Source organism: Gymnoscopelus microlampas (genome assembly GCF_963454915.1).
Source record: "Gymnoscopelus microlampas genome assembly, chromosome: 10".
Classification (NCBI taxonomy): domain Eukaryota; kingdom Metazoa; phylum Chordata; class Actinopteri; order Myctophiformes; family Myctophidae; genus Gymnoscopelus; species Gymnoscopelus microlampas.
The window spans coordinates 3,652,359-3,669,283 of NC_139947.1; the positions used below are offsets into that span (position 1 = coordinate 3,652,359).

The following is a 16,925-nucleotide window of genomic DNA, read 5'->3' on the forward strand; positions in this document are numbered from 1 at the left end:
TATATCCTAGAGTTAAGTCCAAGCTTGAAAACGTTATGTAAGCTAGCAGTTATTCAGTACCGTGTGGATCACTCTGAACTCCCTCACGACATCAGGTGGGAACTGGCAGCCATGACTACCAACGGCAATAGAACAGAGTCTTTGGTGAGAACCCGTGAGGTGCAACGTGCAACAAGGTTTGATGATGAGTCTGATGATCACTGGCAGACAGAGCAGCAGCAGCACAGAGCGCGCGCTCCTGTCGGCTTTTACCTGATTAATTAGAGATCTCTAAATATCTGGATTTTCGTTTTGTTTTTGTTGCTAAAGATCTGGATTATATCATTTTTAGACCAGATGGTCTTTTATGATACAGCTCTAAAGTTTCGGTGTGTATGAACTGTGAGAAGAATCAACGGGACAAGGCTATCTGGAGGCGTTAGTAGCCTGAGCTACTGACAAACATCTCAGTAGGCTGCTACCAGAGCCGGTGTCTCGGTTCCTGGGGACTATCTACAGGGCCGCTGAAGATCACTCAGGACCGCAGGTCTTACTGGCCTGGCGAGGCTCGTCTTTAGCCGAGGACCAGGCCAACGCAGTCGCTGCAAAATCCGGGTATACTCCATCCAGACCCCGGTGATCTTTAGAGTGACGCCCGCTGCGGCTTAGCTCCCTTGGGACCACGGAATCTACAAGCTGCTAGCCTGGCAAAGCTCGTCTTCAGCCGGTGTTCAGGTTGGCACGCTCCCCATAAAGCTGGGGAACCTAGCCTGCCATTTGCTTTGGGACCGCAGATTCTGATTCAACTCCACACGCAGTGGTTTGCTAACACTAGCGTGAATCATCATGCCACCAAAGAAAACCCTAGCCTCGGCCGCTACAGGGCCTGGTGAGGATGAATTTATTTGTCTCTCAGTTCTTCATGAACTGCTTGATCAACAAAAGGCTTTCTACAAACACTTCGCAGCGCGACACGTTCTGAGCTTGTAGATTGCTATTTTCAGAGCGCAACACCCGTGCGCAACCAAACACAAAATGACTTGTCTTTTAGTTCTACTGGATCTCTTCTCCACTAGTCCCTCACTAACATTTTAGTCTAGTTTTTATTTGTTGGCAAAATTGTCAAAACATTTAGTCTTAGTTTTAGTCATCTCATCATAGCTTAGTTTTTATTTCATTTATATTTAGTTTTCGTCAGTGAAAAAAGGTAGTCGACCAACATTTTTCGTTATAGTTTTATTCGATGAAATCAACACTGGTTAATGCCCACATTCAGAGATAGCATCAAAACTGACGCTAAAATCAACGTCCGACATACACAAAACAGGTTTCATGAAAATAGCAGATCTACAATCTCACAACGCGACGCCTTGTGAGCTTGTAGGTCGGCTATTTTGGATTTCTGCACACTGTAACATTACTGTAAAAATGAATGAATAAACAAGGATACTGTAGCAACATTAATGAAACGCTGCTACTTATGGGCGGTACGCTGGTGCGTGAAACTGGAGAACAATGCCTAGCCAGGCCAATCGAAACCTCTATGCAAATGCTGGACATGAATGTTCAACCCCCAAAATACACACAGAAACTCTCTTACAAACAGAGGCATGTTCACAATCTAAGTGTAACCATTTAATGACTATAAAACGGCTTTCTGATATAATACAAACCTTCTTCAAAATTTGAACTGTGTTAATATGAAAAATAATATGACAAAAAAAAAATCGAATTTAATTCGCTATTCTCTAGTCTTTCTTAACTGGCGACATGAGGAAGGTTTCACCAGTAGCGGACATATATTTCAAATTGCTTTGCTTGGCCCCCGTATTGCTACTTGTAGCTATATTTATTGTTATTATCATTATTTTTTATTATTGTTACTTTAAGTGTGTGGATGTGTTGGCTCTGAGAGGGTTAACGAGGAACGCAGCGTGAGATGGTCGGAAAACGATCTGATTGGCTCACTGGGGCGTTGACGCTTACCAGCTGCCAAGGACAGGGTGGAGCATGCACACACACACACGCACACACACACGCACACACACATTAAAGGCCAACACACAACAGAAACACATCCACACACACATTTTTCCTAATTGTAATGTTTAGCTGGTGGAGGGAACAGGAAACAGGGCGTTGGTTTGGATTCACTACGTTGCTGCAAATTACCCCTTAAAACACACTTTAAGGAACCGCATGGGGGGCTACAGTATACCTCTGCTTATCACATGACTGGCAGGGTGTGGGGGCATAACAATCCCCCTGCCCTAACCACACACTCTCTCACACACACACACACACACACACACACACACACACACACACACACACACACACACACTGTCACACACACACACACACACACACACACACACACACACACACACGCACACAATTAATTTACAATTACAATTTACTATGTAGGCCAGTGGTATGCAACGGGCTGCCCCTGGGCCAGAACTGGCCCCGCCAGCGATAATAACTGGCCCGACAAATTATCTTCTAAATAATTTACAATAGCTGACTGACAGTCCAGGGAGGATACGGACAGCACTAGCTTTGACTTGATGAAATCAGGTGTGATGAACGCATAGTTCTTTCCACTCTTTGAATGTTATGTTTTCACTGTCGACTTTCCTCTTGAGACTTTTGGGCGAAAAACGTATCATTCACATGCCTTAAATCAGGGGTCTTCAACAGGGGGTCCGCGACCCCTAGGGGGTCCTCAGAGTTACTACAGGGGGTCCGCCAAATCTTTGTGTGATATGATTTAGTTTGTTTTACATAAACCACTTGAACCCTAGAATTCATTTTCTGAGGGGAACATTAGCCGAAAATAGCAGATCTACAAGCTCTCAACGCCTCGCAGAGCGAGGCGTTGAGAGCTTGTAGATCGGCTATTTTTTGGCAAAGAGGCTATAGATGTAGAGGTAAAAAAGACTAAGTAAAAAAAAAAAACTTTAATCTGAAACAACATTTTATACAATATAGAGTAGGGGGTCCCTGCTTCATCTCTCTCTCAGCTAGGGGGTCCTTGGCCTGAAAAGGTTGAAGACCCCTGCCTGCCTTAAATGATACATTGTTTCTCTCCGTTCTAAGATACCTTGAACCATGAAAGAGCACTTGTTTGTGACTTTGTCTCCACATAAAATGTTCTCTTGAAACTCGCTGATGGACTAAATTTCCTACCATGTGAAACATTATAGGATGACGCCTACACATAAAGGATTACGTGAGCATTTCTGTGCACCTGTAACATTTGAGTCCACATGCTTTTTCTATCAATTGTTATACCACATCTTTATGTAGTGACTTGTATAACAATATAGTTATTATTATTGTATATCTCTGCTGTCCGGCAGGAACCAGCTAACTCCTTTAGGAGGTTTTGTTCATCATTGATAAGAACAGCTGAATGGACCTCCAAGCTCACAATGCGGTTGGAGGTCAAAAGGGCCTGGAGTCAGCAAAACCAGCTAACTCCGGTGGAGTTAGCTGGTTTAGCAGAAAGCTTGAGGATCCAATGGAGAATAGCTGGTTTTGTCAGAAGCGCTTTTTAATGCTTTTCATTAAAGGGTGTTCAATGGCCCTGATTTATGGGGGGGAAAAAGCAAAAGTGTCAAAATGGAGTCAGCTGGTTTCTGCCGGACAGCAACGAACTGTAAGGCCAGACTTACTTGCCGACCCCTGATGTAGGCATACTGTATAGCAGACACTCTTATCCAGAGTGACTTACAATAAGGTACACAGTGCAGTGCCTTCAGTAAACTAGCATCACAGTTAGACCAAGAACCTATAGCATCAGTCTAAACCAGGGGTCTTCAACGTTGTCAGGGCAAGGACCCCCTAGCTGAGAGAGACATGAAGCAGGGACCCCCTACTCTATATTGTATAAAATTGTGTTTCATATTAAAGTTTTTTTTTACTCAGTCTGCTATTTTTTCCCTCTACACCTATAACCGCTTTGCCAAAAATAGCCGATCTACAAGCTCTCCGTTGAGAGCTTGTAGATCTGCTATTTTCGGCTAATGTTCCCCTCAGAAAAGGAATTCTAGGGTTCAAGTGGTTAATGTAAAAAAAACTAAATCCTATCACACAAAGATTTGGCGGACCGCCTATAGTAGCTCTGAGGACCCCCTAGGGGTCCCGGACCCCCTTTTGAAGACCCCTGTTCTAACCTAAACAATTTACTAAATAATAATCTTTACATTGAAACCATAGGATACCAGGTAAACAATGAACCTAGCGTCTGTTTGAATAGCATGCTATCTGAATGCCATTTGTAACATTGTGGTCAAGAAAAAAACACAAGCCCAAGTAATAAAAACATGAGAATAAATGTGTGCCACGCTACTGTCTGTCTGCATGGCCGTCATATCTAGGTTAAGCGCTAAGGGCCCGCACACGCACACGCACACACACACACTCACACGCACAGCGCAGGCTTCTATTTTCATACATCCTCTCGTCTTTGAATACTGGCTGGTCGAAGCTTCTGTTCCTTGAAGGACAAAAAGTACGTTCTTGGTGACAACAGGTCACCAGGTTGTCTGCTGTGATGTCACCGTGATGTCATCACTGTCCCAGATTCTCTTGTCACTGAACACCCTGACCCGGTCAACCCTGGCAGGGGGACAACAGCGAGCGCACACACCCACGCGCGCACACACACATACACACGCACACATAAGCACACGCACACGCACACGCTCACACACACACACACCATGTGTCCGTTCTAGACTAATTATCAGGATTGTGGTGGAGTGTCCTGTTACAGAATGGATCAAGTGATGTGAATTTCCGTCTCTCTGGGAGCTACCATTAGCAGCTAGAATTAGCAGGCAGACAGACAGACAGACTGACTGACTGACTGTTAGAACGTTGGTAGAATTAGCAGACATACAGACATACTGTTGGAACGTTGGTAGAAGTAGCGTGTCGCATACATCCATCTCCTTCAGACGAAAACCCACGACAGAACCAAGCACGTGTCGGTGAGTTTGCGTTTTGGTGTTAAAGGGGGCAATTCGCCCCCAAAATGATCCTATCATTTACTCATTTAGTCACGCCACGAAACCATGTAGATCTGCTGTTTTCAGCGAGGAGATATGGTTTAGAGGGAATTACTAGCGGCACCCTAGTACACCATATACACCCGCTGGTCAGCTGAGTTTCTAGGGTTTGAGCGAGAGGAAAACAAAGGCCAGCGGTGTAAAGTAACTAAGTACATTTACTCAAGTACTGTACTTAAGTACAATTGTTGAGGTATTTTTTACTCTACTCTACATCTCAGAGGCAAATATTGTACTTCTACTCCACTACATCTCTCAGAGGCTCAGAGGCAATTTTTTGAAAGCTTTAGTTACTAGTTACTTTGTAGATTGATTATTATTGCAAAGCATGCATTACCCACGTCAGCCCTATATACATATCAGCCATTTGAAAATAGCAGATCTACAAGCTCACAATGCGTCGCATCACGACGCATTGTGAGCTTGTAGATCGGCTATTTTCAATAGATTTGTATACATACTTTTGGTACATTTTAACTACATTTTGAAGCCAATACTTTTGATACTTTTTACACAAGTACATTCTGAATTCCGGACTTTTACTTGTAGCAGAGTGCGTCTACGCTGCGGTATCGATACTTTTACTTAAAGTAAACATTTTGAGTACTTTTTCCCACCTCTGGGTGTTTTTATTTTAAGCGAGAGGAAAACAACAGGCTGGGGACATGTTCGTTCCCCGCTCTGCTCTGAGCTCTGTGGGAGATGTGACACTAGTGACAGGGGGGACAAGAGGGGCTTGGGGACGAACGGGGGTGGCACTGCACTCGCCACTCATTCCTTTAGGGGACGGGGGGGGGGGGACAGGGGGACGGGCGGGGGGCGGACGGACAGAGCAGGCCTGCTGGGACCACCAGATTCAGATTGGTTTCAGCAGCACCAGCAGCTCTCAGTAAAAAGGATTGTTTTCATTGCAGAAGAACTGAAGGAATGTGAGTGTAACTTCCTCTTGTCGAAATGATCTTTTTTCTTCCCTTTTGTTGTCCCTTCTTGTATTGTTTGTCGGTTGTGCCCGTCTGTATGTGTGTGTGTGTGTGTGTGTCCAGTAAATATCTTAGTCTCTTCATATCCTGTTTCATTTCTCTCCCTCTCCTTTTCCCTTGGGGAGACGAGGGGGGGGTGGTGGGGGGGTCCGGTGTCCTTGGCCAGGAATCTGGCCCCTCACACACAAAATAACGTTCCGACGATTAACCGATATGAGATTACAGAGAGCACAGAGCCAACCCGTATAGTGTAGCGGAGCGGCACACGTGCAGCGGCAGCTCTGCTGCTGCGTTACAGAGCTCATACGCAACTACTCGAGTCAGATGGTTGCAAGCTGTTGGAATTCCGGAATTCTACCGGGGTCCGTTTTGGACCAGGGTCCGCCTTTCTCCTCCGTACGCACGCACGCTCTCTCTCTCTCTCTCTCTCTCTGCCTGCTCTTTCCGCGTGTCTCTCTGCCCTCCAGTCGGTCTCTCTCTCTCTCTCTCTCTCTCTCTCTCTCTCTCTCTCTCTCGGAAACAATCACAGTCCTGTTCCCCGTGTCTTTTGCGTGGGTGTGTTCTTAACCCGTTAAGACCTGGAACGCATCTGTGTCACTTTTAGATTTCTTTGGGCTATTCAAAAATAGCAGATCTACAAGCTCATAGCGCGGCACCGAGTGCCGCGCTACGAGCTTGTAGATCTGCTATTTTTGAAAAATCGTAAAAAAACACTTTTTTTTTAAATATTTTTTTTCCAAAATCTGTTAGGATTTTCGAAAACATTTTAAAGAATCGGACTCACGGGCCTTAATGGGTTAATAGCCACTGCGCTGCACACAGTCCTGCCCTTCAGTCCCAGTTCATCTCACAGCCCTCCTCGCAAAACACCCCGCTCTCTCTCTCTCTCTCTCTGTGTCACTCTCCCCTCCTCATTTCTCTCTCTCTCTCTCCGTTCAGACAACTCCTCGTCGAGCCAGAACCAGGAGGACGGGGCAGGTGTCGTCCCGGAGGTGTTCACGGGCCTGCTGCACGGATCGTCGCCCGTCTTCGACTGCCGAGGCGAGGAGCCCTTCAGAGTGCCAGGAGGAGCGGGGGGAGGAGGAGGAGGAGGGGGAGGAGGAGGAGGAGGGAGCGTCGGCGCCACGCCGGTGCCAGCGCCGGCGTCCAGCCAGGGCCCCCTGCCACCCCTGCCAACGACGGTGCCATCGTCGTCATCGGCGCCTGAGCCAAAGGGAGCCACCAAAGTCAAACAGGCCAGTGGTGTAAAGTAACTTAAGTGTCATCTACTCAAGTACGGTACTTAAGTACAATGTTGAGGTATTTGTACTTTACTGGAGTATTTCCAAATTCTAATGCTTTTACTTCTACTCCACTACGTCTCAGAGGCAAATGTTGTACTTTTACTCCACTACAATTATTTGAAAACTTTAGTTACTAGTTTCTTTGCAGATATTAATTATTACAATATAAAACACGCATTAACTACTTTAGCCCTATTCTATACCTATTTGAAAATAGCCGATCTACAAGCTCACAACGCCTTGCGTCGCGACACGTTGTGAATCTGTAGATCTGCTATTTTTGTACTTTTGTTACTTTAAGTACATTTTGTTACCAACACTTTTGTACTTTTACTCAAGTAAATGTTGAATTCCGGACTTTTACTTGTAACAGAGTACCTCTACGTTGCAGTATTGATACTTTTACTTAAGTACAACTTTTCCCCCTCTTTTTTTTCCCACCACCGAAACAGGCCGCAGTACCGCCAGCGGCCAGCAGCCGGCCCAGCATGGCCGCCATCCTCACGGACTGCGACCCCAAGGCCATCTACGCCACCGTCAACAAGGGCGGGGGGGAGAGGACGACGAGACCCCCTTACCCGGGCGACCTGAAGCTGGCCCGCAGCCTGTCCAAGTCGGACTCGGACCTGCTGGTGTCGCCCCCCGGTGCCGAGGAGGACCCGCACCACTACGGCGGGCTGGGCAGCCGCAGCGAGTCGGTCTCGAACTGCAGCGCCGGCGGCAAGAAGAGGCTGGAGAAGAGCCCGTCGTTCACCTCCGAGTGGGACGAGGTGAGGAGGGGGGCGCACGACGCGCACGCACACACACACACACACACACACACACACACACACAAACACGCCTCAGGCCACGTTTACACGGCAACGATCAGAACACTTCTTATTATGTATTTACACGAAGACGCTCCAGTGATTTAAAAAGCTGCAGTGTGCATGCCAGGTGGCTAGGTGGTGTGTTCTTCCTATCACAACTGTTTGTTTGGTTGCCATGTCCGCTTACTATAAGCGACGTTGGGCTTGTTTCTAAAGTGCAGTTGCTTATTTGGACTTGTTTCCTGATGTTGTTTAAACCAGTGGTTCTTAAACATCTTCATGTCAAATTATGTATTTGTCCACAAACCCCCCCCCTTTGGAAACGATTTTGTGTCAGGGACCCCCATACAAGATTTGTGTTGTTAAAAGTGTTTAGATGTTTTAAAAATGTTCCAGAATTACCTCTTTTTATTTCCTCAAGATTATTTTTTCTAACTTCTTTTTTGAAAATAGCCGATCTACAAGCTCACAACGCGTCGCATCGCGACGCGTTGTGAGCTTGTAGATCGGCTATTTTCAAATAGCTGTAGCCTAGTTGCTTCTTTTGAGTTTTCATAGACTTGGTTGCTTATATCTCTCGCACAATCTGGCAACACTGGTTAACCCCGCGTTGCCGGTTACTCTGGAAGGAGGATTCACTTTATTGCGTTTTCAACCCCTGATAACACCGCTGCCGTCTAAACGGACGGCACAGCTGATACTTTATTTTGCCGTTTTCTGTAGAGACCGTTGTCGTGTAAACGGGAACTCAGTCTTAAAGGAACAGGTCAATTTGGTTCCATTTGTTCACTCTCACAGTTACAGGTCTGTAATGGCTTCATTTGTGTGGTTCATTCGAGTTAAATTAACACTGAAGGTTTTCACCGTGCGCGCACACGCACACACACGCACACACACACACACACACGCACGCACGCACGCACGCGCGCGCACACACACACCCCCCGAGAGGAAACCCAAGATGGCGGAATCGATAGACCGAAATGTGAGCTAGTAAAACGCCTGTGTCTGTGTTGTTTACAATAATGCTCACGACGAGATACACAAGCACTTATGATATTTGATCTTTATATCCAGTGTTTTAGAAGTCTGGTGGTTTGCATTAGAATGTTCGAAATGCTAAACTTAGAAATGGACGAGGCTAGCGAGCCACTGTAGCCAGTGGTGTAAAGTAACTAGTACTGTACATGTACTCAAGTACTGTACTTAGGTACAATTTTCAGGATTTTTTACTTTACTGGAGTATTTCCAATTTTCAGTACTTTTACTTCTACTCCACTACATCTCAGAGGAAAATATTATACCTTCACTCCACTAAATATTATACCTTTATTCCACAAATGTCTTCCAAATCCCAACAGATTTCTGAAAAACCTATGTTTCTATATCAGTGGTGCTCAAACATTTTCATTTGAAGGACCCCCAAAATTATATTGTATTTGGCCGCCGACCCCTACGTGGAAATATGTTGTTTCAGGGACCCCCAGAAGCAAATATTTGAGTTAAAATTCGCTTAAAGTTCGCTTTAAAAGAATATATATATATTCAAAGATTTGCACACATTTTCACGATTTTTCAAAAATAGCAGATCTACAAGCTCGTAGCGCCTGAGGTAGTTTTCACCATCGCAACCAGGCTGCAGGCACCATATCTGGCAAAAATGCATGTATCCCCCCCCCCACTGGCCACAGAACATTTATATATATTATGATCGCGTGTCAGACCGTTGGTAAAGCTCACAACAATTTTTTTGGCTAAAGTCGGAATAGGAATGCTAGGGTTCAAGTGGTTAATGTAAAAAAAAAAATACATATATATATATATATATATCCTATCACACAAACATTTGGTGGCCCCCTGTCGTAACTCTTGAGGACCCCCTAGGGGTCCAGGACCCCATGTTGAAGACCCCTGAAATTAATTTATGAAAGTACATAAAGTGAAACATGGAGGAGATACAAGGTCTGTGCCTGACCGCAATGATATGCAATGTTGTCCCCATTACAACATAATATTACCTAATACACAGTGGAGCAGGAAAATAAATCTATGAGTCACAAATGAATCAGAGGTTATGAGTGTGTCTGTACTTTGTAGGTCTCACGGACAGCCTTTTAAATTAAGTTAATAGGACGTTTGGAGTAGCTTATTGTTGGTATCAGCTGAACAACGACACCCACCATCAGCTCCCAGTACTCACAACGACACCTACCATCAGGAAAGAACATGTATTGGCCTCAAAACGCGTCTGTAAATCGGCTATTTTTCAGCGAAGGGATTTGGTGTAGAGGGGGACTGGTGTGGTTAAGAATTTAGAAATGGCTTTTGATCACACAGCATTGGCCTGTGGTCGGTGGTATAAAGTAACTAAGTACAGTACATGTACTCAAGTACTGTACTTAAGTAAAGGTTTGAGGCACTTTTACTTTACGGGAGTATTTCCAATTGTCAACACTTTTGCTTCTACTCCACAACATCTCAGAGGCAAATATTGTACTTTTACTCCACTACAATTATTTGAAAACTTTAGTTTCTAGTTACTTTGCAGATATAAATGATTACATTATAAAACATACATTAACCACTTCAGCCCTATGTTATACCTAGGCTATTTGAAAATAGCCTAATTGAAAATAGCAGATCGACAAGCTCACAACGCGTCGCAATGCGACGCGTTGTGAGCTTGTCGATCTGCTATTTTCAAACATTTTAGTACTTTTACTTTAAGTACATTGTGATACCAATACTTTTGTACTTTTACTCAAGTACAATTTTAATTCCGGACTTTTACTTGTAACAGAGTACTTATATAAAGCATCAAAAGTAGCAGATCTACAAGCTCGAAATGCGTCGCTTCGCGCCGCGTTTCGAGCTTGTAGATCTGCTAATGTTGACGCTTTTGAATTTGAATCCTGAAAAGTAACAGTTTTGGACATGTGAGGTTTCCACCCCGACAGAGACGATAAATAATAGCGTTTTGGCTCGGCGCCGTTCACAGAATGTTCATGTTTTCGTGATTTTCCGCTGCTCCAAACTCTTACGCAACCCTGTCTTAACAAATCTGGAGCTCCACATTTCTATATTTTTATTGTCCCCATAAAGCATGTTAGTCCATTGTTGCGTAGCGTTGCTGTCAGGCAGAAACCTTGCATCTCCATGTTCTTATTGTTTTAATTTTTTTGTTTAAATGAATGCTCTATTTCATCACACAAGAGTGTCGCTCAAAAAAAAGAAGTGTCAATGTCAGATCTACAAGGTCACAACGCATGGAGACACATTGTGAGCTTTTAAATAATAATAATGTAACACATTGAGTGCCAAAACCGTAATATTACGGAGTCCCAACAATCCTAAAAAACGTATATATACGTTTTTCTTACCTTTTTGTTTTTTCCACAAGGGGGGGGCTAGCGCAACCCTGGAATCACCCATGAACACTCTAAGAAGTAAGGGACAGATAGAATCTGGCTCCCATCCGCTTCCATTCTATCTCCTGGCTAAAAAAAAACCTCTGTATCTCCTTAACTTTTTACAGTGGGCAAAACGAGTCGTTCTCGATGCGCGATCGCTCCGCAATGGTGCCCCCGTGAGACATGTTGTTGTTCCTGGCTTTAGCCAGGAGCATCGCGCAACCTACGCGCATGCATTTTTTTTCATGGATCGCTCGTCGTGGAGTCTACAGCTTTAGCCCATTAAGACCTGGAACTGTGTCATTTTTAGATTTGAGCTAAAAAGCATTATTTTACACTTTAGGCTATTCAAAAATAGCAGATATACAAGCTCATAGCGCGGCACCGAGTGCCGCGCTACGAGCTTGTAGATCTGCTATTTTTGAAAGATCGTGAAAATGTGTGCAAATCTTTGAATATATATATATTTTAAAGCGAACATTTTTTACTCAAATCGTTGCTTCTGGGGGGTCCCTTGAACAAAATATTTTTATGGGGGTCCGCGGCCAAATACATATCATTTTGGGGGTCCTTGACGTGAAAAAGATTGAGCACCACTGATATAGAAACAAACGTTTTTCAGAAAACTGTTGAGATTTAGGAGACATGTAGAATCGGCTTCAGGTCTCAATGGGTTAAACAGCACAGCGCAGCGCAACGGTGAGATTTCTGGCACCGAATGTAATCTGTTATAAAATTCTGGCACCCAATGTGTTAAAAAAGGAACTGTTTTGGACATACAAGGTTTCCACAGAGACAGAGACGATATATATGTTTTTAATTAATATAAGCCCATCCCCTACAATTCAGCACTTTGAAAGCTTTGCAGAGGAAGAGAGACAGGCTGAGGTTGTACGTGAGGATGAGGAAGGTAGGAGCAGAGAGGAAGGAGAAATGAAGAGGAGGGAAAAATGGAGAGGAGGAGGAGGAGGAGGAAGAAGAGGCAGCTTTATCCTCCCTTCAGGCCCGGGATCCATTTGGCAAGGCTTTGGTTTAGACCCCAACCTGAGCCCTCCCCAGAGATGAAGCTAGATGGGAGCACGCACGCACGCACGCACACACTCGCGCGCTTCTACCATACTTGTATCAGTGGTGGAAAAAGTACTCAAATTATTTACTTAAATAAAAGTACCGATATTGCAATATAAAAATACTCTGTTACAAGTAAAAATCCAGAATTCCAAATTTACTTGAACAAAAGTATTGGCATCAAAATGTACCTAAAGTACCAAAAGTAAAACTACTAAAATATTTCAAAATATCAGATCTACAAACTCACAACGCGTTGTGATGTGACACGTTGTGAGCTTGTAGATCTGCTATTTTCAAATAGCCTAGGACTAACGTGTTTGTTGTGTGTTTCATAATATCATAATTTATATCTGAAAAGTAACTAGTAACTAAGGTTTTCAAATAATTGAGTAAAAGTACAATATTTGCCTCTCAGATGTAGTGGAGTAGAAGTAAAATAATTGGAAATACTCAAGTAAAGTACAAATACATCAAAATTGTACTTAAGTACAGTACTTAAGTAAATGCACTTAAAAAAAAGTTACTTTACTCCACTGATGGATACCGTGGCTGTGTTTTGAGGTCAGAACTGATGGTCTGACCTTCACCGTCCCACCAGACACCAGGCCACCCCTGTAGATCTGCTATTTTCGGCAAAGAGGTTTGGTGTTAGAGGGGAAAAAGGAAGGTGTCAAGTTACAGACTCCTGGTAGACCCCGTTCAATGAAGAAACTGCCTTACCCATATGGTTGTAACTTTTATTGTTTTTTCATAAAATGAATGACTCTTAGTTCTACTGGATTTTCATAACCTTTTCATCTAGTTTGTTGACGGAATTGTCAATGCATTTAGTCCAGTGGTTCTCAAACATGTTCATGTCAAGGACCCCCATTTGAAAAGATATGCCAGGGACCCCTATTCACCTGTTTGTGTGTGTTTCACTTCCTGTCGATTTCATTGGATATCACTGGTCATCTGACCAGTTTCATTGGATTTCATTGGATCAAATCGACAAGAAGTGAAACACACACATCCTAGGAAACAGGTGAATAAGAGAAGCCATTTTAATTTCAAGGACCCCCACGTTTGACATGCATTAGGCTACGGACCCCCCATTTAATCGCATTTCTATCTCTGGGACCCCAATATTTATTGTAAAATCAATTTTAATTTAGCTCTGAGAGTCTACAAATGGAACCAAATGGACCCTTTAGGGTCCATTTGGTTCCATTTGTACACTCTCTGAGTTACAGACCCATGGGTCAATTTGGTTCCTAACTATCTATCATATATCTGGGGACCTCATGGAACTCCCTCAAGGACCCCTGGGGGTCCCCGGACCCCACTTTGAGAACCAATGATACAGACGCCATAGCTTAGCTTTCATTTAGTTTTTGTTAAGCTTTCATCACTGAAAAAATCACACCCAGTGTGAAGAGAGTGGTGCCTTTGAATTAGTGTAACTGGTTACATCCTTGTGTTGCAATCAGCTGCAGCTGTTGAGGCCGTGCTCAAACGGACGGACGGACGGACAGACAGACCCACACACACGGTCAAGTGTAGGAGTGGCTGGCACCACTCAAAAAGGCAGCCGACAAAAGATTTTTCGTCATAGTTGTCGACAGGAGGCTGACTCTTACACCAAAGTTGCCTATTTTGAACAGAGAAGCCAGTAGCTTTGTTTAGCATCTCTTTAGGCACTATAAACACTTTTCAGCAGCATTTCCCTTCAGCGGTGCCAGTGGTTTGTGAATGAATGTAGACGACAGCATTTTTAGTTCAGAGACGCTGTCGTATAGTCTGCCAAGGAGGCAGCGTCTATAGTCTACACAATACATGGATTGTTTTGTTTTCACATTCAGCTATGGGGGGGGGGGCGGCCATAGCTGAATGGTTAGAGAGCCTGCCTGGCCAAAGGGTCCCAGGTTTGATTCCATGCCTCAGCAATGTGTCATAGTGTCCCTGAGCAAGACACTTACCTGCTCCTAGGCAGAGGACTATGTCACTTATATTCAAATATACAGCGACAAAAAAAATAACAAATAGAAAAAACTTCCCAAGGGGTGCGGACCAAATTATTATATTTAATGAGTTGAGTTGTTAACCCATTAAGACCTGGAACGCATCTGTCTAATTTTTTTATTTGAGCTGAAAAGCATTATGTTACACTTTGAGCTATTCAAAAATAGCAGATCTACGCGCTATGAGCTTGTAGATCTGCTATTTTTGAAAAAACGTGAAAATGTGTCCAAATCTTTGAATATATGTGTTTTTTATAAGCGAACATTTATAACTAAAATCTTTGCTTCTGGGGGTCCCTGGAACAAAATATTTTGAGATGGGGGTCTGCGGCCAATTGCATATCATGTTGGGGGTCCTTGACATGAAAAGGTTTGAGAACCACTGATATATAAACATAAGTTTTTTCAAAAAAAGGATTTAGAATAATTTTGTATAATCGACCCCAATAAGAAGAGACCCTCAAACCTTCCACATAAACAGTCAACATTTTTGTGACTAAATGACAAAAGAACCAAATATTGATTATATATAGTATTCTATACCAGGGGTTCTCTAACGTTTTTTTTTTTGGCTTAGGGCACTCCTGTAAATAACTTTATCATCCACGGCACCCCTGACTGACATTGTTACTTTATAACACATTTATTTACATTTAATGTCATATTACGGTACGGAATTATGTAAATATTTCTCCCTGAGATACAGGATATCACGAGGAAAACTTAAGAGAATATCTGTTTCCATTATAGGACAGGTTGCAAATAACTTTATGCGTCCCTATTCTGGGTGGAGCGGTCGCCAAAAAATAGCAGATAAATCTGCTATTTTTTGGCGAACAGATTTTATGTTGATAGAAAAAGAACGCACCAAGAACAGTGCAACTGAGGTCCGTTTTGCAACCTATATAATGGTTAAACTGAATAGATAGTATCAAAGTATTCTGCGGCACCCCTGGACTTGTTTCACGGCACCCTAGGGTGCCACATCACCCACTTTGAGAACCCCTGTCCTATACATTGCTGCGTGTGGGTGCGGGTGCGTGCGTGCGTCCCTTGGCAGAGCAGTGTAATGGGGTCACCCCTCCACACAGGGAGCAGAACACGGCTCTCTCCAGGTTGCCCGGTGGTCTGCATCGAACTGTTACAGTTCTAATTATGCGCCCTGATGAACGCCTCCTCAATCTGTTTCACCTGAGAGATGCAACCTTTCCTCAGGCTGTCCGCTGTCCCTCGCTCCTCTGAGAGGCTTAGATAGTCAAGTGTTGAAAGAACTGAAGTATTTGTCGAGGTGGTATGACCCCAATCCCATTAAATCAGGGCTTAAGTGGTTAACGATAAATAATTATAGTCCAATACCACGACATGATTCTGAAATTACCATTCTGCATAATGAGTGCTTTTACTTTTGGGATGGAGTTATGAAATTGTGCTTCGGCTTGTTGCAGCACACTGTAAAATCCTCGGTGTTAATTTAACTAACGGTGTAAAAATGAACCCTTTGTAGGGATCTGAATGAAATGAACACTGAGGATATTGATGCTGTGCAGTGTTCCCATGGTTACACAGCAGTAAACACAGAGTACATTCATTAGTATAAGACGTTGTGTCGTAAACTCGACCACATCAACCCTGGTGTGGCTATTTTGGGCTTTTATGTCACTGCAGACAAACATGTTCAACAATGCTTTTATGTGGCGTTATTTTAAGCTGTGCTCCGAGCACATGGCAGTTTAAAAATGTGTTTGCGTGACGACAAACTACATGACTATCTTATAAGATCATCTTAATCCATTTAAACCGTAGTTTTTCGCTCAAATCTTTGCTTCTGGGGGGGTCCCTGGAAAAAGTTTGATGGGGGTCGGCGGCCAAAACATCATTTTGGGGGGTCCTTGACAAGAAAAGGTTTGAGCACCACTGATATAGCAACATACGTTTTTCAGAAAAATGAAGACATTTGTTGAGACATTTGACAGTTTACAAATGTTCGCATTAAAAAATATATATATTCAAAGATTTTCCCCAAAAAAATCACAACTTTTCAAAAATAGTAGATCTACAAGCTCGTAGATCTGCTATTTTTGAATAGCCAAAGAAATCTAAAATGACACAGATGCGTTTCCGGATTGAACGAGTTAAACATGCACACACTACAAAATAATAGTGCATCACTCGGCATTTAAGACTGTTGGTCTTGCCGGAGAAATGCGAACACAGACAGCACCTCAACGTGCTTCTTGATTCGTGCTACGTGCTACATGCTACATGCTACATGCTATGTGCTACGTGCTTTGTGCTTCCACACGTGAACGCGT

At 43.6% G+C, this 16,925-nt stretch overlaps 1 protein-coding gene across 11 annotated transcripts in view; it reads left to right on the forward strand.

The window, feature by feature from the left end:
- The window catches only part of LOC311054406 (ankyrin repeat and SAM domain-containing protein 1A), a 191,247-nt gene that overhangs the window by 106,869 nt on the left and 67,453 nt on the right, over positions 1 to 16,925 (forward strand). For all 11 annotated transcript variants that reach the window (XM_084070356.1, XM_084070354.1, XM_084070355.1 and 8 more), the window contains 2 exons: positions 6,977 to 7,279; positions 7,780 to 8,090. In XM_084070356.1, coding sequence (XP_083926482.1) covers positions 6,977 to 7,279; positions 7,780 to 8,090 — 614 coding nt within the window. The remainder of the gene's footprint in view (positions 1 to 6,976; positions 7,280 to 7,779; positions 8,091 to 16,925) is intronic.